The sequence below is a fragment of the Martes martes genome (assembly GCF_963455335.1).
Source record: "Martes martes genome assembly, chromosome: 1".
Classification (NCBI taxonomy): Eukaryota; Metazoa; Chordata; class Mammalia; order Carnivora; family Mustelidae; genus Martes; species Martes martes.
The window spans coordinates 118581808-118602549 of NC_137888.1; the positions used below are offsets into that span (position 1 = coordinate 118581808).

The following is a 20742-nucleotide window of genomic DNA, read 5'->3' on the forward strand; positions in this document are numbered from 1 at the left end:
TCAGGCCTTGCCCACATCCCCTCCTTTCCCCCACAGTCAGGCTGGGTGCAAGACAGTTATCTTTTAACTAGGGGAAAAAGTCATTATAGTTACTGCTCAGACATCTGTAAGGAGTAAACTGAAGATCAGGTCCACCTTCCTGTCTAACCACAACGCCTCGGTCACCCCAACAAAAGACCGAAGGAGCTTTTCCAAAACAGGGAGAAAGAAAAGAGAGGGGGGTCAGAGTGAGGCTGCAAAGGTGGGGCCAGGGCTGCCCGACCCCCACCACCAGGGCTGCTCCCACCTGCCAGGGGACAGAGCAGTGATTCTTCCTTGCTCACCCCAATCCGTTGCTATCACCACCCCTTCTCCTCCTGCTGCTTCCCAGCTCTCCCCACCCTCACACGGGATCTCCCACTCTCCCCTTGGGCTTCAGTTTCCTGGCAGAGCCGGTGGAATCCTCATTAATAAACCACATGTTTCCTCTAGGAAACAGTCTTTGGTCAAATTGCACCTGTGCACTCTTTTACTCTCCCCCGACCCCTTCTCAGGTAATGGTACTTTCTCGAAAGCCCAGCACTATTTGCCTACAACACAGGCAGATACATGCCCAAACACACCCACCAACACAGACACCCTCAGCTACCCCCCCATGCAGTCACCCCTGCATGCCCATTGGGCTTCACCAACATAGGAGCTCTCTTTCCCACAGGGCAGGAGAACCTCATCCTGCAGCCAGCCCTCCTTTTCCTTCCTTTAGGCACTAAGCCAGGGCTGCCCTGGCCAAGGGCACTGCTGAGGTCACCATGACGTATGTGGAAGAAAAACCCTGTGAGCTTAGGCACAAGCGGGGAGCCTGAGAATAGCACGGGAGGCCACAGACAGCCCGAGAGAGGAACCCGAAGAAGGGAGGCATGTTTGGAATTAGAAACTAAATAGTCAGGGCTCTAATGGTCTTTGTCTGCACCTGCAGCCAGCTCAGAGGCTCAAGAAGCTCGTGTGTGTGTGGAATAATCCTCTGTTTATGACTGTGGGGAGTTCCTCACCTCCAGCGCATGCCATTCTGGGGGCCATCTACTGTCCCACAGGCTCTGTCCACGTCAGGGGGCAGCTCTGGGTTGCAGCTGGTCCCAGCAACACCACTGGCCAGCTGGGTGGCCTTGGGCATTTCCCAGCACTCTCTGGACAGGACTTCGCCCTTTCAAAGTAAAGGGTTGGTTTGGCTGATCTCTACAGCCCCTCTTGGCTCCAGCTCCAGGATTCTAATCTACCCATTTCTTTAAAAATCCAGGTCAGATTCTATGTCCAATCAGTTTTCTCTGGTTAAGCCCATTTACCTGGCATGCCTGTTGAACCATTGCCCTGAGAATGTTCAATTTTGTCATCTCCAATGGATCCTGGAACCTCAAACAGACTGCAAGCCTTCCTAAGGGCAAGAACTGGTTTCCCCCTCATTAGCCTATGTGTTCAGGGACAATACGAAAAAGCTAGAGGATTTTCAGCTCACTCTCTGTGTCGGTGCACAGGTAAGAGCTAAACAACCCTATGCATATGCAGAATGAGCTCTGGACAAATTTGCAGGCATCGGAGTGGACTTTCACACCACTGTTAGGGCTGGGTGAGGGCTGGGAGCAGTTCTGGCCTTCCTCCACATCCAAAACTCCCAAAAGGGAGTTTCCCTTCAGCAGATGGGTTGGAGGCCTGAGTTTCATGCAGAAGCAAACAGCCTACCCTGGGGCGATGAGTGCACAGTCCCTTCCTGGGAAAGGAGCTGGGACACAGGGACATGTCAGAGCACTAGGCTGAAACCTTGCCCCAGGCACCAGGCCAAGTTTCTGTGCAAAATCCAGCACATGAATTACTATCATTGCAAACAGATGAAATTCCAGCTTAAAATGGCATGGAACAGTCTAACAGACAAGAGGGGTTAGGTGGTTTTGAATAGTTCTCAGAACCAAGGCTGGTCTTTGCCTGACCTAGAATGGGATGGGGCGGGGAAAGAGGGAGCATCTCAGAGGAAAGGGCCAGGCCATCAGGACACACATGTGGATATGTCAGTAAATCATCCAGAAAACATTTGTCTGAGTCACCATGGCTCTGACAAAGTGTTCCCGTCTGGGTGCTGGGAGAAGTGGGGCTGACTGTCACACTTGCTCCGTTTGGAAACAGGCATACTCCGTAATGGGACAGAGTCACTTCCAGTTCCCTGGCATGCACCCCTCCCCCACTATGCTCCATCTTCTGGCTGAGGGCTCTGCCTTCTCTCTGCCATAGAGCCAGTCTGTCCACCTGGTGGGTACTGCCTGTGGGTCGAGCCCCTTACACAGGAAAGAGGACATCCTGAAGGAAATCTGTGTCTGCCGTCACTGACTCCATGTCTGGAAGACAGAACCTGGGACTGGCCCCAGGGGTGCTGGGCATGGAACCCAGCCAACTTGTGAGGTACTGCTCTACAGAGTCACCCACCAGAAAAGACCCACCATCTCTGCCCTCAAGGGGCTCACCACCCATCCAGGAGAAAGGCTTTCTGTAGACAGTCAGAACTCATAGAAGCAGGGCCCATCACCACTTTCTGATGAGTTTTCCAGATTCCAAAGTCGTTTTCAAGTTTTGTTCACATTCTCTGTTCTGCTTAAGTGATGGATGCTGAACTTTCAAGAAAGAAATACTTATGAAGTTTTTTTTTTTTGCTTTTTGTTTTTTTTGTTTTGTTTTGTTTTGTTTTGTTTTAATCTAAAGCAATCCAAGAAGAGATGAGATGGAGTGGAACAGGCAAGAGGAGGGATGTTCGTCTTTTACTAAAAGTGACCATGGCAAACCGGTATAGACGCTTTTTGCAACTAGTGAACATATTCACCGGGCTTATACTCTCAGCCACAAAAAGGCCTAGGTAATGGTATTGGTCTTGTTCTCATCTTCTGTGCTCAGAGACAGGAAAGTGTCTAAAAGGGAAGGTTTGAAAACACAAATGAAGACTTTTAACTTTAATGTTTGTGACTGATGAAAATAGCAAAGGGGACAATGACTTCAATCTACCTCAGACTCAAAAACAGACAAATAAGAAGGATTTTTCTTTAATTTGAACAAAGATTTAACTGCATAAAAGCAAATTTAAAATTGGTATAGATACACCACATTATTTAGGCATCCCTCCCACCCTCCCCCCAAAAATAGCACCATAACACTTCCCAGTTTCAACTGGCAATTTTTATATGCCCAAGTTAAATATTTCCATAAATGTTATTTTATTAAATATTTATTAATAGTTTTCAGAGAAGGATTATATTAAACCCATTTTGTCGTTGGAAAAATAATTTTGTTACTTAGTGCTTACTTAATTTTCCATGTTTCAATAAAATTTTAAAAATGTAAAGCCTGAAAAAAAAAATGTAAACCCTAGAAAATCCAAGGTCTACTGAGGAGAAAGCAGAATATTACCACTGAGAGACTCTAACAAAACCCATCTGTGTCCTTGAGTAGCTGACCAGAGGTACTCCACCACTTGGTGACAGCACACCTAACTTGCCAGCATGTATATAATAAAGCCAATCTTTCTAAAAAATTTAGTTTTATAACATAAAATGTCAGTATCCAACATATGTCTAAAAATGTACACAACCCCAAACACCAGTGAAGGGCACACGATAAGACCTAACCAATGACAGGTGAAGCAGGAAATATAAAACTTGTCAAAAACAATCATATAGTAGAGAAGAGAAAAACTGCCCCAGATCTAGAACCAACTAAGTGAAAAATACATCCTTCTTCCCCAGCACTAGCCTGTATCTCCAGCATCTATATTCAGGGAACTCCCTTATTTCTGACATTGACAAATAAATCAGAACTAAATTCAAATCATCCTGATCCTCTAGCATGAATCCCAGAAAAAACCTGAATGCCCTGGGACTTATTTCACACGATATGTTGCAAGGTACCTAATCAAGGTGGCATCAGAAATGTCAGCTTCCCAATCAGCCTGCTACTGGTGAGCCAAAAGTGGCAGCAGCCTAAGGCAGAAAACGCAGGGCCACTAAGCTTTAGAGGCTCATTCAGCATTGCTACCCAGAGAAAAATTCCAAGGAGCCCTAACTTGGAAGGCAGATAAGGACTTCAGTGCAGAGGAACACAGAGAAGGTTAACAACCACTCTGAGCCAGGCCAAGAACTGACTGCACAACCAGCCAACAAGCTGAAACACATCCAAAGGCAAAACTAAAAATTCGCGGTGGGAAAAAGCAATGAAATCCTTCTAGATTTCATGTTAGATCCAGACTTTAATGTTTGGTTCCCAATAAGAGGCCTATTAGCTCAGAAAAGTAGAAAGAATCCTGACCTGAGAGATCCCCAAAGGGCAGGTCCTGTGACCAACTCCCTTACTCTTTTCAAATCCAATATCAGGCTTCGGTGCATAACACATGACACTACATTATGGTTTCTTGATGATGGTAATAACAATGTTTGCACAGTGGGGCCTGGTTATTGATGAGCAAATAAACAAATTTGGAGAAATGTCAAGACTTGGAAGTCTAAGGCAAGGCATATTGGAAATATAAATTAGGAAATTTGGAAAGCAATTTGGCAATGTGAATCACCAGCCTTAAAAGAAAGTCTATGATTGCCACAAATCTATCCCAAAGAAACCATCTAAAAAGTAGACAAAGGTTTATACACAAAGGTGTTTACTGGGAGTTATATACAGCAATGAAATTTCAAAAATGACTTAGATGTCTAAGGACAGCATTAATTAAAATATGGTACATTCCAAGACACACTATTATGCATAAAAAGTGTTTAATGTTAAGAAAACATTCTCATGCTATAATGCAAAATGAAATAAAACAAGAAGCAAAATTAAATAAGCATCATAATTCAATTTTGTTCTTTAAGAGTTCTAAATAAAAGGAAGGGAATATGTCGATATATTGATTGTTCTCTCTACATGGTGGAGTTTTAAGCATTTACTTTAATTCTTTAGATTTTCCTGCACTTATTTTCTACAATAAAGAAATGGTTTTCTAATTAATAAAAGAGGTCAAGATTTTATCACACTACTAGGCATACATGTTAACACATTCTGTACTTCTTGTTAAGTCTACTCAGTGTTTCTGACCTCACTGCTATCACTGATACTCCTCCTAGTTCTATCCTAACCTTAACCATCTCCCAGAGCCTGACTTTGGCAAAGCAGTACTAGGGGCAAGGAAGGACAGGTGGCAAAACAAGGTCTCTACTTTTCAGCAAGGAAAGGGAAAGACCTGCTGTTTACCGTCAGTTCCTTCTGAGTGCCAAGTCCTGGGCTAGGCTCTGTCCATGAGTTCTCATGTAATTCTCACCGTTGTTGTGCTTAGTAACCCCACGCCTATTTTACAGGTGAGGATATTCATCAGCAACCATGCGCATTTCTTCTCCTAGAACAGAAGTTTCTGGGTTCATTCTTCTTGGGCTGGAACCCCCTGCCTCATTTCCAGGATCGGGTACTTTCCCTCGAGCTCTCTAGTCTTTCCCTCTTCTCTGCTAGTTCACTACTGTTAGCTCCACTCCCGCTGATTCTATGTCCTTCCAAGGGTTACAGTGAAGATGCCTGGGCAAGACAAGCAACATTCCTCTCTCCATCAGGAATGTTTTGTCCAACGCCGGATCCTTGATTTATCACCTAAAGGCATCCACGGGTTCCTGGAATAACCAAGCCTGCTTCCCATAGCTACTTCATGACCACATGGTTTCCGCCTCTGATCATCCAGGTTATTGTTCTCCAGGGAATCACAAATGCTTATCTCTACATTTGAAGTATCATGGCTTGCTCTGCTTCCTCCACACACATAGTTGCTTTCCACAGGGTTTCTCTGAGCCCCTCTGGCCCTGCAGCCCCTAGAGGGCTGTGCTGGCCAGACCCGCTGAGTCCATCGATGGCAGGGAAGTATGGTCAGGGAAGTGGACCAGCTTCCAAATGCATATCAGCAGAATGCTAATGCCAGAATGCTGTTTCTGCTGCCAGAGTAGCATGGAAGATGAACTGGACAGGTGGCAGAGCGAAAGAAAGGCCTCGGGCCCAGGGAAACTGAATGGGACCACCATCTCTAGAGGACAATAGAGACCAGGCTTCATGTGCATGGTCCCTGCCACTGATAGTTTTTTACTCATCTCTCTAAATAGTTCCCATGGTCCTAAGTGCTTCTGTATTTTCACTACATCTCTGTGTTCTTTGGTCTCTAAAGCCTAGCTGACTATCACCAGATAGTCATCATCAGATAAGCATAAATGAGATATAATGAGCATAAATGAGGAGCATTTACATGTCTATAAGAAAAACACCCGGGGGAGAAAGTCCGAGGCACCCCCCACAGTCACCTGCACTGTCCCACATACTCCACTCACCATGGCTGCCTTAACCAGCAGAAACCCAGGAGTGATGCAGTTGCCATCTGCATTCTTCCACCTGCACGCTCACCCAAAGAGAACCTTAGAGAAAGCAGGTTTGATGCACAGATCATTGCTGCCCATCTTCATTACACTTGTCTGCCCCCTCATCTCCTTACCACCCTCTTCCATTGTCCTGTTCCAACCCATTCTGCAGCCTATCCTGCAGCATCGACCTTTCTACTATCCCCAGATCTGTCCCCTGTACTCCATTGTCATGGCCTCCTTTTCATTCTGGCTCCTTATCTCCTCAGTGGATAACAGTTCAAGCTCTGGTACTAGAACATGTTAACACATTCTGTACTTCTTGTTAAGTCTTGTTAACTAGCTTGTACTTCTTGTTAACCAGCTGTAAGTTATATTGGCTGTGTGTCCATAGGCAAGCTACGTAACCTCTCGGAGCTTTAGGCTTCAGTGCCCTCACATATAAAAGAGGAATAATCACACCCACCTCAACACACTGTGAGAATTAAGTTATGCATGCAAAACACTTGACTGTTCAATAATGCAGGTTAAAGTAATAATAATGGTTCGCATTTATTTATTACTTAATAGATCAGTTTCAGAGGTTGGATGCATTAAGTGTTTTTTTTGCCACTCAAAATCACATTTGAGAATTCATCCATCCTGCTGAATATCACAGTAGTTCAAAAAAGCTTGTCAAAGAGAACTACATATGGTATGATGCCATTTTTATAAAACTCAAAAACAAGCAAAACTAAACAATATACTGTTTATGAAAACATGTGCTAAACTATACCAAAAAAGCAAGAGAAGGAGAAACACAAAACTCAGAACAGTGGTTGTTTCTGGGGGATTTAAGGGGGATCGGGGTGAGGAATCATAGGCAGCTTTAAAAGCAGACATGATACTCTGCTGCTGAAGATGGGGGGTGGGCTCTCAGGTGTTCATTCATTATTATGCTTTGTAACTTACAAACACATTATATCTATTCCTTAATATGTAGCAAAAATTACTAGATATGTATGTGTATATATACAATTATTGTTGTTGTTGTTGTTATTGTTGTTATTATTATTGTTCTTCTTCTTCTTCTTTAGGAGACAGACCAAGAAGCACTTGGGTGCTACAGAGAGATTGCTAGATAATTTCTTTACAACACTCTCGTGAGATGGGCATTCTTATCCTAAATTAAAAATCAGAATCCTGGACCAGAAACGTTGAGTATCATGCCCAAGGTTTCATCCTATGCCAAATATCTTCCCTTTGCCCCTCCAAATCCGTTCTCCATCCTCTCCCCTCAACCCGGTGCCCTGGGAGGCTGACCCACATGGACTGCATCGATGTCATCAGCTCTGGATGCCTTCAGTCCATGACAAACAATGACAGGAGGTCAGAGAACAGGACAGTGAAGTAAGTATAGATTCCCCTTCCGCCCGCCCATCACGGTGTCACCCAAGGCCACAGCTCCGATCAGGTAGCCCTCTCACACAGCCGTCACCCTCCAGATTCTGGGAACTGCTCCTCACCTTACTCCTTCAGGCCTAGAAGTAGTTACATCTCCCATGCCTACGGATTCTAGCCCTGGGCTACTGGGGAATCCAAATCTGCATGATTGTAACCTGTGCCTTCTTTAAACTCTTCTCAGATCACCCAGGTTGAGTGACCATGTGCTTTCTTACTGAGAAGCGGCAGAGCTGGGATCTGAACTGCTGTGCCTTCTATCCTAGGATGCCTCTCTTCCCTTCGCTGTGAAGGTCTGCACAGCTCCGATGAAGGTGATCACTAATGAGGGTAGTTACTGGTGTGATTTCACATTCCTCAGCAGCAGAGAGGAACACTATTTGCTCTTCAGGACTTGTGTGACACACAGCTTAACAATAGGGAACTTAACAATAGGGAACACCTTAACAATAGGGAACACTTAACTGCTATTGCTCAAATTTGCGTAGAACCTGGGAACTATAACAGAAATGATAAACCCTCTATACATAAGCAACAAAATAAATTTAAAATGAATGTGAAAAGGAGTAAGTTGAGGCCAATGTTCTCATTGGTCCTATTTCTAGACCTTCTGTCAGTACTCCCCATATCCTCCTTTAATTGACGATTCTAGAACAAAGGGCAGGATGCCAACAACTCATCTCAACAGGCCCTTCCAATAAAACACATTCAGTGATGACAGTTTGGATAGCTTGGGCTTTCTAAGGCTGAGGATAGTGGGAGGAAACCCTTGCAGTTTTTACCTCCTCATCGTCTAACTGTCTTTCTGGCTCTTTCTGCATATTTCAACTTTCTGATGAGGCTGCATAGAGACAGGGCTGGCTATAAGCCCAATTTATCTCTTGCTGAAATCAGTAGAATAAGAGCAAGTGTTATCAAATAATAGGCTGTGAATATTGGCACCTTGGTTTGATTGGCATTACAGAATATCCCATCTTAATTTCTTGCCATCTTTCCTCACCAGTATGATATCTGCCTTTCTTGCCAGACCACTTAGCATCTCGCTGCACTGCTAAGAGCAGAATTAAGTGGCAGACACATCAAGGGGCTAACAACTGGTGCCCTCAGAAGCAGCAGAAAGATGGTCATGACAAGGCAGAATAATAAAGACGATGAAGAGGAGAAATTCAATGCAACAAAAGTAACTCAGGGCTTTTTTTTTTTTTTTTTTTTTTTTTTTACTAGCTACCTAGAAATTCCTATTTCAAGCATTTGGTCAACTCTCAGTAATCACAGTGGGTAGGTTTTCTACACTGTGAGCTCTGCCTGGGCAATTATTTACTCTCAGGCTAAATGTTCTATCCTGGCTCTCAATTTCTAGGAACATTCATCAGCTGATTGTATCGGAGTATTTCCTTTCTTTTCCTTTCATGTACAATGTAGCTGCAAGCAGATAGCAGACCAGAAGGATTTTAAAAAAGTAAGTCGAGTATAGTCTGGATGACAGTCAGAAAAGATAACACGAGAGCCCACCAAGATGCCTATCCGGGCCCTGGCTCATAGTAGGCACTCAGTAAACATTTATTGAATTCAGTAAATGGAGTTATTAGCAAGTTGAACTGGAAGACTTTTCAGGCCTCTTCTCTCTCTGATAGTCTGTGATTCCTCAGAAGAAGATGACAGAGAGTGCGGAGAAGATCTGGGTACTCAAACCCGTCAGGAGCATGAAGGAGAAGTTGGAAAGGACTTACCTCAGGCCAAGATAGATCCCAAAAGAGTGTAACTAGGGCTGTTCCAAACTGTCACACTCCAGGATGATCCTTGGTCCCAGCTGACACCCCTAAATTCCCACCCAGAGTCCAAGGGGGGACTAGAAAGCAGTTCTCTTAGGATTTCAGATGTAGATACCATCTGAAGTGAAATTCCAGGCCCTAACTTATTTAGGGAGCCTGAGAAAAGAAGTGTATGTTGGTGGGAGTGACAATACTCTGTTTTGATGTCCTAGATTTTATGACATGTTTTTTTTTTTCCCCCAGTACCATAGAAACATAAAATTCAGGATAAGAAAGGCTCTTAGAAATTATCTAATCCAGCCTCCAGTCGAATGGAAGAATTGTCGCCCCATCTCTATTGACAGGAAGCTCACTTTCTCCAGAGGCAGCAGGAAGACTACTGGACAGCTCCCACATGGGCAGGTTTGCCCTGCCTGAGTCCCCATTTCTAACCATGCCTACTCCCTTCCCTTTGGGGCAGCTCTGAAGTCAGGAACCACTTTCCTTCCATTTTCATTCCTGCCAGAAAACATCCTCCAATCCTTCACCTGCAGAGATACAGTTTGTGGACCCCTCAATATGCTGCTCCCATGACAACGCTCTAAGGGCTCCATGTTATTTTTAAAATGGACTGGCAGGGACGCCTGGGTGGCTCAGTGGGTTAAAGCCTCTGCCTTCAGCTCAGGTCATGATCCCAGGGTCCTGGGATCGAGCCCTGCATCAGGCTCTCTGCTCAGCAGGGAGCGTGCTTCCCTTCCTCTCTCTCTGCCTGCCTCTCTGACTACTTGTGATCTTTGTCTGTCAAATAAATAAATAAAATCTTTAAAAATAAATAAATAAAATGGACTGGCAGACTTCCATGTTGCAGACTTGAATGCAGTGGTCCAAAGTGGCCTGGCCTTCACAGAGGGTAGTGGGACTATTTCTTCCCATTCATTTCTCAATTTCCACAACCACCTGTTTAATCATCCATTCTAGAATGGTGCCAGAACTGGCCTCAAGATGACTGGTTCTTTAGATTCTGGGATCTTTCACCTGCTGGTCCTTATTGGCTTGTCTTCTGCTGGCCAGCCCATCTTGGGTGCTACCAACACAGTCATATAGTATACTGCCCTTTAATGGCTACTGGTTTGCACTGGGTAGGGAAATACCCAGGTTTTACTTAACTTTATCAAAATGTCTCCTCCTGCTCACCATGAATGCTTGGTCTGCCTGGCATGTAGAGGCTCTAAATATTTGTTAAACAGAAAAAGAATGAATAAATGCATGAGAGAATGAATGTCAAATATCACCTACGGATGATTATACCAGTCTGCAGAGCACACCCCTCCCCGACAGGAGCCTGTCTTTCAGCCTCCTGAGCCAGAACCCTGAGTAGGTCATTTGTTCTCATCAGTATCATCGACGTGATCTTGCTGTTCATTTTCATGGCTTCCCTTCTTTCCCAAAGCCATAGCTAAGCAGAAGAGTGGCAAAAAACATCTAACCTGCAAAGTTCTTCAGTTTTCCTCCCCAGACTTCACTGTCTTTGGAACAATTCTGTTCCACATTTTGTTTCCAACAGTAGTCACATGTGAACAATTCTGTTCCACATTTTGTTTCCAACAGTAGTCACATGTGAACTTGAACACTAGAATTAGGAAGTGATGGGTGGGCATGACGAGTTGGTAAGTTCTGCCACTTGCCACTTGTAGGTGCTCACACTCCTGGTAAGCAAAAACACTCGGGACAGAGGTAGCAGGCCTCTAAAAACAATTTTTTAAAAAGATTTTATATATTTATTTGTCCGAGAGAGAGAGAGAGAGAGAGAGAGAGAGAGAAAGAGCACAAGCAGGGGGAGCAGCCGGCAGAGGGAGAAGCAGACTCCTCGCTGAGCAAGGAACCCAATGCGGGACTTGATCCCAGGACCCCGGGATCATGACCTGAGCTGAAGGCAGACATTTAACTGACTGAGCCACCCAGGTGTCTCTCCAAGAACAATCCTTCTCACTGAAGATGGCAACAGGACACTTGTCTCCCACCTGCCAGAACCTGTGAAGAACATTTTTTTTTTTCCTCTCAGGGGCACAGGACGCAATGCCTGGGACCACCCTCTGAGAAGCAGAGAGCTCACATCCAGTATATTCCTTCAGTGTTAAGGTACTGTGACCTTCCTCTCAGGCCCTCATGGGTTTCATTCCCTTTTACCCCCTCCTTTTTAACTGCTGCCCATCTATTTTGTCCCATCCTTGCTGAACAAATCAGAATGAAGAAAAGTGTTCTTCCAATACTTTTACCTTCTATTCTTTAGAAGGTAAGTGTGCATTAGCTGCAGGGATGTGATAAACACACCAGAAAGAAAAAATGCACCCTTCATGTATCCTGGGACCCCAATTTCTTCTGACTCTAAAAGAACTGAGAGTTCATCATGGGTCCCCATGAAAACGTCTCTTGTAAATTGCTTTAGAAAATGCCTGGCTTTATGCCTATTAGTAGTATACTTGGGAAAGGTGCTTTTAAAACTGCTTAGCTCCTAGATGACTAAATTGCTAAATTACCTACATCAGTCATGGGTGATTTAGTCCATCTCCTTGCCTCTGAGACAGAAGGGAATATTTCTTCTGTACAAAGACCTCCAGGAAAAAAAGAAAAAAAGTATTCTATTCTATTCTTCGTCCAAAGACCCCACTCAAAGTTTAGATGTTCTTCTTCAGATATAACCCAAATCCCTTTCATTGGAACTTAAGACCTTTTATCTCTCTTCTGACCCCCAGCAGACTATTTGACATCTGTTTGTGCATAGCATTCTTTGGGGCCCTTCAGGGGTTCTCCCAATTCTAATCAATATCCTCCAAGCCCTGGATGACTGCTCTTCAATCCCCTGTACCACCTGCCCATCACTGTCCACCAATCCCTTACATTTGTCTCCCTCGTAGCACTTTTATTTTTTATTTTATTTTTTATTTTATTTTTTTAATAAATTTTTTTAAAGATTTTATTTATTCGACAGAAAGAGCACAAGCAGGCAGAGCAACAGGCAGAGGGAGAGGGGGAAGCAGGCTCCCTGCTGGGAAGGGAACCTGATGCGGGATTCGATCCCAGGACCCTGGAATCACAATCTGAGCCGAAGGCAGACACCTAACCCACTGAGCCACTCAGGCACCCCTCCCTCGTAGCACTTTTAAATGTAGTGATTGCCTCATTGGACACCTGCTTCAAGAACCTAATCAGTACTTTCTTTTTAAAAAAGATTTTATTTATTTGAGAGAGAGAGCGAGAGCGTGCATGAGTTGGGGGGGTGGGGAGGGAAGGCAGTGGGGGAAGCAGACTTCTTGCTGAGCAGAGAGCCCAATGCGGGGCTCGATCCCAGGACCCTGAGATCATGACCTGAGCTGAAAGCAGAGCTTTAACTGACTGAGCCACCAGGGTGTCCCTAATCAGCACTTTGAACAATCATCCAAGGTCTCCCCGCAGAGGCAGAGCTGAATATGGAGCTCCTCTTTGTAATTTACTAATTCTCCTATAAAATGCACAGATAAGAAAGAAGTTTCCGAAAGCCCAAGGCACCACTTCTTATTTGCCAGGACAAACACTTGACAGCCTCCAGCTCCACTAAATGGCAGAGAACAGAAATTTCTCTGGCCAAGGGCAAGGATGGGAGAGCCCTGGGGCAGGGGTCAGGAGGGCAGAGTTCTAGACCAGCCACTGCCATGGATTCCTGGGAGCAGCTCTCATCCCCAGTCACCCTGATTCCTAAGCAGAGTACAACACATAGTTGCCGAGACTGCTTCTCAGGGCCCTTTCAGCTCTCACATGCTGTGATCTCTGAGTCTACAAAGGCCTCTCCTCTCCCTTCTTGGAAGATATAGGCCATGGCCTCGACATGTGTCTCTCCACCACCAATGTGACCAGCACTATCTGGAAACACTCAGAAACCAATGTTTCTCAACCTGTTAAAATTATCATCGTTGCCTGCCCCAAATGAGCTTTTAAGTGCTTTTTTTTTTTCTTTAATTGCCCCACCCAATGAAATTTTTAAAAAATATTTTTATTTATTTATTTTAGAGAGAGAAAGCACGTGAGCAGGGAGAGGGGCAGAGGAAGAAAGAGACAGTCCCAAGCCAACTCCTCACTAAGCACAGGCCCAATGCCCTGGGGCTCGATTCCAGGATCCTGAGCTCTTGACCTGAGGTGAAACTGAGTCGGATGCTTGGCTGAGCCATACAGGCACCCCCACCCAGCAAAATTTTAACACCATGAATATACTGTACATATTTTTAGGTACAGTACATATATCTGTGCTTAATACATTAAAAACCAAGGTTTTCACTAGCCCCCCCAACCAATTTTCATCCCTCTTGGAGGCAATATTAACCCTGCTGAAAAGGTATGACCTTGACTGAGTAGAGGGCTGCAGCTAGCTGTGGAACACTAGTACAGTTATTTGGCCCAAACTCCAAAAGCCATAAATACATTCACAAGCCAGAGGTTTTGAAGATAATCCATTGCACAAGCTGGAGTGGAATCAGCCAGACTTCCCGCTTCCCTAAGGAAAACAGCAACTTTCCACCCTCCTCCCCAGGCCACAGTGCCTCCTGCTCCAGACCCTGCCCTTGTTCTCACCTCTGCCCAGGGCTCCCACTCCATTCATGTGGGTCCCAGGAGTAACAATGGGAATGATGAGAACAAGGTGAACTCTGGGTGATGTTGTTCCAGGAATCATAAGCATCCACTCCAAGCGTAGAAACAACCAGGCCCCTGGCAGGATGAAGCCCTCATTCCAACGCACTTGCATCAGCCCCACTCCCCACTCCCACCCCAGCAGGTCGTTCCCCTTCACCTTACCTTGGCACACTGGCCAAATAGGTCACGAGTTTCCGCAGGTCTTCCTGTCTTATTCTGTCATGATTGCTGCGAGCAGGGAAGGTCAGGATGGGTCCGCCTCGCTTATCACGGCCCCCTGCAGGGAGGAAGTGGAGGGCTGTTAAGAAAACCAGCCAGAACATGTGTGCTGAACATCCATCTGAGTGCTGGAGGAAACAGGCAGAAATACGGTGCCTGGAGAAATGCGGTCACTGGTCAAGTGAAGGGCATGGGGTTTGGATATGGTTAACATGGGTAACCTTGGTCAAGTCTTTTGACTTCTCTAATATCTCACTGCAAAGTGTAGATGAAAATACTGATGAGCCTTTTACAGGGTGGCCCCGAGGACTGAGGAGCTGGCAAATGGGGAAGCACTTTGAAAAGTAAAGCCCTCTCCAAATGGGAGATGATAACGAAGGTGATGACTGCTCTTTCTGAGAACACAAGCTATTGAATGGGCTGTAGTCTCTGGAAATTTAACCTCAATTCACTTCTCTTTGCAGACCTCTGTGAGGTAGAAGGGCTCAGGATTAACTGACTACCCTGCTGAGAAGCCCTTCAAGCATCCATCCAAGACACCACTGCTGGGAGGGTTTTAGATTCATAGAAAGGATATTAAGTGTTCTCTGCACAGCCAAAGATCCACCCCTGCCTGTCTGCCTGCCTGAGGTGCCACCTGTCACTCCTGCTGGAGGAGCACAGGAACCTTTATCAGAAACAAGGATGCTCAAGGTCTTAATCACCGCAAATGCATATGTACGCACTATGATTATAAATGTTTTCTAAATATCACATTTTTAAAAACCAGGAAGGAGTATAGTGAAATGATAATTGTCGTTGCTATTAGAAGGCTGAGATTTTGCATGGTTGCTTTTTCTTTCATTTTTTTCCCTAAACTTTCTATTCACTATTACTCTATCCTTTAAAAATTTATTCTTTAATGGTCATTACTAGGAAGCAGGACCAAGGCTTTCAGGAGGGTCACAGGGGACAAAGCTAAGGTCTGTCCTTATAGGCCCTGATTATTACACAAAGAAAACCTCTGCATCATGTTCACGGACTCCTGAACACATCTCAAGCAGCTGCCCGACATCCTCCAGAGTGGAGACAACAGGGGGATATAATATAAGAAGGAGGAGGCATTGGCATGGCCATCACCAATTCTGGAAAAGAAGCTTAAGGCTCAGCCCTCTGAAGAAGGAGCTATTCCAGGGGAAGACAGTGCCTCCCAGGGTCCCCATCCAAGTCCGAGTATAATGTTTCCCTCTGTTGTAGGGTCTAGAAGCCATAAAGACAGAAGGGAGACTTGACAAACAAAATCCAAACCATTCCAGGATACTCCTGAAGAGGAAATGAGAAGACTGGCAAGAGAAAAGGATCAAACAAGATCAGGGCCACTGAGAGATCTTCCCTGATGAAAAAGAAAAAAATGTTTCAGCAGGTACCACCATCATCCCCAGCCCCACACCGGAGCAGATTCGTGTAGACACACCACAGAGTTGGACCTGAACCCCCAGCTCCATACCACAGGCCTGGCTTTTTGTATGAATAGCCACCCCCAAGTCATCTGCCTTGGAAAGGATCCCCATTTCCCAACTGCCTTTCCAAGCAGAAGGATTAAATGGAAGGTTTCCCAAAAGCTGGGAGCATCTCCCATACCCTCAACCTTCCTCTCTAGCCTTGACCCACCCTAAGGATTTTCACTCTTGGATGGTTTTAACTGTAGTTGCTGCCTTTCTTCCTGACCTTCCATGGATACAGTAGGCCCATGAGAACATAGGGAGCTAAGGCTGATCTGATTGGCAAAGACTCACTAAGGAGTTTAGAGGACTGCTGGCACTGTACTTCCTGAGCTAGAGCGAGGTCTGCCCTTGGAGGGAGAGTATCATAAATATGGCTGGGGAAAGTTCCAAATGGCAGAGGAAGGGGAAGAAGGGGGAAAAGCCTGGGGCAGTGCAGCCCCCGCCCCCCTGCCCCAGCCTTCAGGAAGCATGGATAAAGATTGGAGATTGGGCAGTAGGATCAGTCAGGGGTTTTTCAGAAAGGAGATGACCTTGTAAGAGTGTAAGAATGTAGGAAGTGGAGCAGGAAGGAGCATAGGGAAAGATAGTCATTGTGCTGGAAAAGAGTGGGACAATGGGTAGAAAGAGGCCTCAGAGCCCATGCAAGGGGAGGGGTCCTGCTTCCTTCTCTGAAGCATGCTGACAGAACTCAAAGAGGGAGGAGGAAACAGATGAAGTAAGGAGAGGGAGGAGCTCAGCCTGCCTGGGTGACACTGTTCTTTAGGTGAAATTGCCCACCTACCAAGTCAGGATAGGCTTGAGATACTGGGAGAAAGGGGAGCAGACTATCACTGGCCAACGTCCCTAAAGAATGAACATTAGGCCTGTACATGAGATGGGCAAAAAGAGATGAGACAGGGAACTGGGGCATGATGAGAGCTCTGTTGTAAGGTCTAGCCATGGTGTCCAAGTTAGGCTCTAACTTGAGTGGAGGCAGAATAAAGCTAGTTCATGCACAAGTGGGGAGGGCCCACTGAAGGTAGGAGATGTCCTGCCAGATCATGAATTCCCAAGGAAGAGGGGATAGCAGATGTTTTGCTCATCTGATATCTATCCTTTCCCAGTTTATAGGGAAACATCCGAAAGGGTCAAAGGTAACAGACAAAGGCCACAGACACATATATCAAAGTTAAGGTCTTGCATATGCATGGCCAACGTAAGGAGGTAGAAATTTTGGTACAAAGAAGGCTGAACAGCTATGAAGGTGTAGGATTTGATGGATAATTGACATGGGCGCTGAAATTACAGAGCTCATAAGCAGAGGTGAAGAATAAGAAGCCCCTGTTGAAGCCTGTCTGACTTACGGAGGTGGATCTGGGAGGGTACAAGACAAAAGTGGCTGCAAAAGTAGCCACGTTTTGAAAAGATGATACAGATGATGGCAGGGTCCTCAAGGGTCACTCCTTAACTCATGACATTCCTGCTGTGGGCCTATGTGTGAGAGGCTTTGGGGCCAGGAGCTACAGGACTGAGATAAAAAGGGAGAAAAAGGAAGGGATGGTCTGATGTTCTAGAAGGCATAGGGGCAGGGCAGGAGAGGGTTGGGGAAGAGAAAAAGGCTAAAGCAGGGGGAGTTAAGGCTTCCCTGATGGAGCCAGAGGAGGAATGGTGCTCAAAATTTTCAGGGGGCTCCAGTTAGGGCAATTGGGAGAGGTGGGGAGTTGCGGGGGTGGGAATAAGAAAAATACATTGATGAAATTATACCAAAGTTTGGTCCATCTAACAATAGTTCTGAGAGATGTTAATGGGTGATTTTTTTCAAGGGAATGAGGTTACTCTGTAGTTTGGAGATGGTTTCACGTGTTTAATGGACATGTGCTTTAATGAATATGGCAAATCTCCAACATGGCAAATCTCCATGAGGCAGCTATAATATGCCTTTCCCAAACATCAGATTATAGAACCCCTTTTTCTTTTTTGAGGCTCCTCTGGTGGAACTGTTGTTCTATGGAACACACTTTGAGAGACATGGATTCAGGGTCTGAGATTGTGCCACAGCAGCTGCCTAGAGAATGCTGTTGGTAGGAGATAAGGAGGCAGAGAGGGACATCAGGCGGTGGCTGAGAGGAGGGCGTGACTGCACATAAAGATAAGAGAGGTGAAATGAGCACCATACAAGCAGCTTGCATAAAAGGCACAAACGGGTGCTGCGAGTGGGAGGCGCAGGCACTCAAAGGGAGCCAGAGAGGGCAAAGGGAGGGCACACAGGCTGTGAATGCAGAGCAGAATGGCCAGGCTGGAATGACAGAGGCTCCCTGAGGCACAGCCACAGAGCCCATCACACACATGTGCACACGCCCACACACAGAAGCTGGGGAGCTGCACTCACTGGATTCTTCCAAATGTGTGTTCCATGGCAGCACGCTTTCCTTTGCCCCGGCCACACTCAGGGGCCTAGCAGACAGGGGTGGGCACAACCAACAGTTTGTTTCTCTGCTTACCACCTTCCTTCACAGAAAGAAATGCAACCACAACAATGCATTCTTCACTTCTGGGTTTCTTTGTTTTGTTTTATTCTTATGTTTTTTTCTTTTTAAAGTTCAGGTTATAAGAGGCTTTATTAGTTTGTTTCTTGTTTCTGGGTTGTTGTTTTTTTTGTTTTGTTTTTTGTTGTTTTTTTTTTTTCCAGATGCAGCCAGCCATTTCCCTAGCATCCTCGGCATCCTTCCCAGGCATGGAAAGGCAATGTTCCCTAAGCCCAAAAGCTCCTGGCACTGTGCACAGATGAATAAGATGTACCCCGGGCTGCTCAGCCCACATTAGTACAAGGGAGTGAACTGCATGCCCCAGACCCCTTGCTCCTGCTCTGAGAAACTTCTACCTGTCTCATGCTGAACCATCTTCCTGGCACATTGATTCTGTGTGCTCCCTTAGGACAACTCTTTATAGTTAGCAAGGTCTTTTCTAGGGCTGGCCAGGCCCAGCCTCAGGGCTCCAGCTGAACAATCAAACAAGGTTTCCCATGTCAAAGTGTACTTCATGTGCAATCATAGGTCCTGGACTGATACAGAATAGGATGGTATTCGGAGGCTCAGCATTAAAGCCAGAAAGGCTTCCTAGTGGAGGCAAAGTGGGAACTGACTTGGGAAGAAGGGAGGCTCAAGCCGGAAAAAAATGTGAGTAAATCAGGGCCAGTAGAGGAAGTTCAGGCACAGGAGACATGGAAGGATTAGTGCGATACCAAGCAGACAGGAGGGACATCAAGTTAAATGAGGCTCAGAGCCATAAAGAAGAAGAAGAAAAGACTGGATTGGGCTCTGCTTGGGAGTAGAGAGCCCACAATAGAGGGCTGTGGGCTACATCCTGGAGCCAGGCTATGGGCAGCAGCAGAAGTCGGGGGCCTAGGGCTGCCCAGTGGCCCTCAGGACTTCCACACAGGGTCTTCCCACATGTCCAGCAAGCACTCCAATCCAAGCATGTGAAGGCTTCGGAGGTTACCCTTACCCACACCTCTACCCATACCAAAATCACTGCCATGTGGTCCTCCCAAGGGGCTGTTCAGCCTGGGCTTCAGCATCTTCAGGGACAGGGGTTCACTACCTGATAAGATACGTAAGCATCTAACACTAATGTGGAAAGGCAGCTTCTCAGCCAATGTCATCTCACAGCAACAGCAACACTAGTAACACTACTAATACTACTAATAATAACAAGGAGTGCTTTTGTACCTCACATACTCCCATCGCATACTCTGCCCTCACCTCCTACCTCCACACTCAGAATCATCATCAGTCTCTCATCTTCCCTCTCAATAGGCAGGAGACACCCGCTGCTTGGTTTCTCCTCCCCAAACCACCTCCTCTCTCTCCCTTCTCTCCATTTTGTCTGTTGCCCATCAGCCAGGCCAGCAGCAGCTCTGGAGTGAAGCCTTACACTGTGAGACGGTACTCACTCCTTTCCTGTGATCCTACCACCACTCCCTGTGGACCATCAAGGATCACCCAGAGACAAGTGCTCAATCCACAAGGCACAAGCACTTGGGTATATTTCTTTAAATGTGATCTTTGGTGGGCATTACCCTGGCCCCTGCGGGAGATTCTATAATGGAGGCCTACAATGGAGCTCAGGAACTGGCACCCACAGTGCCGGTGCCAGTGCCCAGTGCAGGTGCCCCTGTAGCTTGCCTTCAGTTACATCACAGGCCACCAGACTCTTCTTAAAGGTCCAGATAGTAAATACTTTAAACTTACGGCCATCTGGGCTCTGAGGAAATCACTCAACTCTGCTGTTGTAGTTAGCAAGCAGCCATTTACACTGTCTGTAGCAGGCTGAACAGTGGCCCCCCCCAAAATATCAGGTCTTAATCCCTGGAACCCATAAATGTTAGCTTATTTGGAAAAGAGAGTCTATAGCTGTGACTATTCAAAGATCCTGAGATGGGAAGATTACCCTGGGTTATATGAGAAGGCCCTAAATGCAGTTACAGGTATACTCATTAGAGGGAGGCAGAAGGAGATCTGATGCAGACAGAGGGAAAGGCAATGGCACCACAGAGGCAGAGATGGGAGTGACGTGGCCCCAAACCAAGGAATGCCAGCAGCCACCAGAAGCTGGAAGAGGCAAGAGGCAAGTTCTCTCCTAAGAGCCTCTGGAGACGGCACAGACCTGCTGACACCTTGGTTTCAGACCAGTAAACTGCTTTCGGATTTCTGGCCTCCAGAACCATGAGAGAATACATTTCTATTGCTGAACACTACCAAATTTGTGGTAACTTGTTACACAGCAGTAAGACACAGCAACAGGACACAAATACTACCTAAAAAA

General features: G+C 46.0%; 1 protein-coding gene across 1 annotated transcript in view; it reads right to left on the reverse strand.

Annotated features, from left to right (window-relative positions):
* The window catches only part of LOC308344942 (kalirin-like), a gene marked incomplete at its 5' end in the record, with an annotated part of 125523 nt that overhangs the window by 21210 nt on the left and 83571 nt on the right, over positions 1-20742 (reverse strand). The window contains one exon of the mRNA XM_080806830.1: positions 14399-14513. Within this exon, the coding sequence (XP_080662956.1) occupies positions 14399-14513 (115 nt within the window). The remainder of the gene's footprint in view (positions 1-14398; positions 14514-20742) is intronic.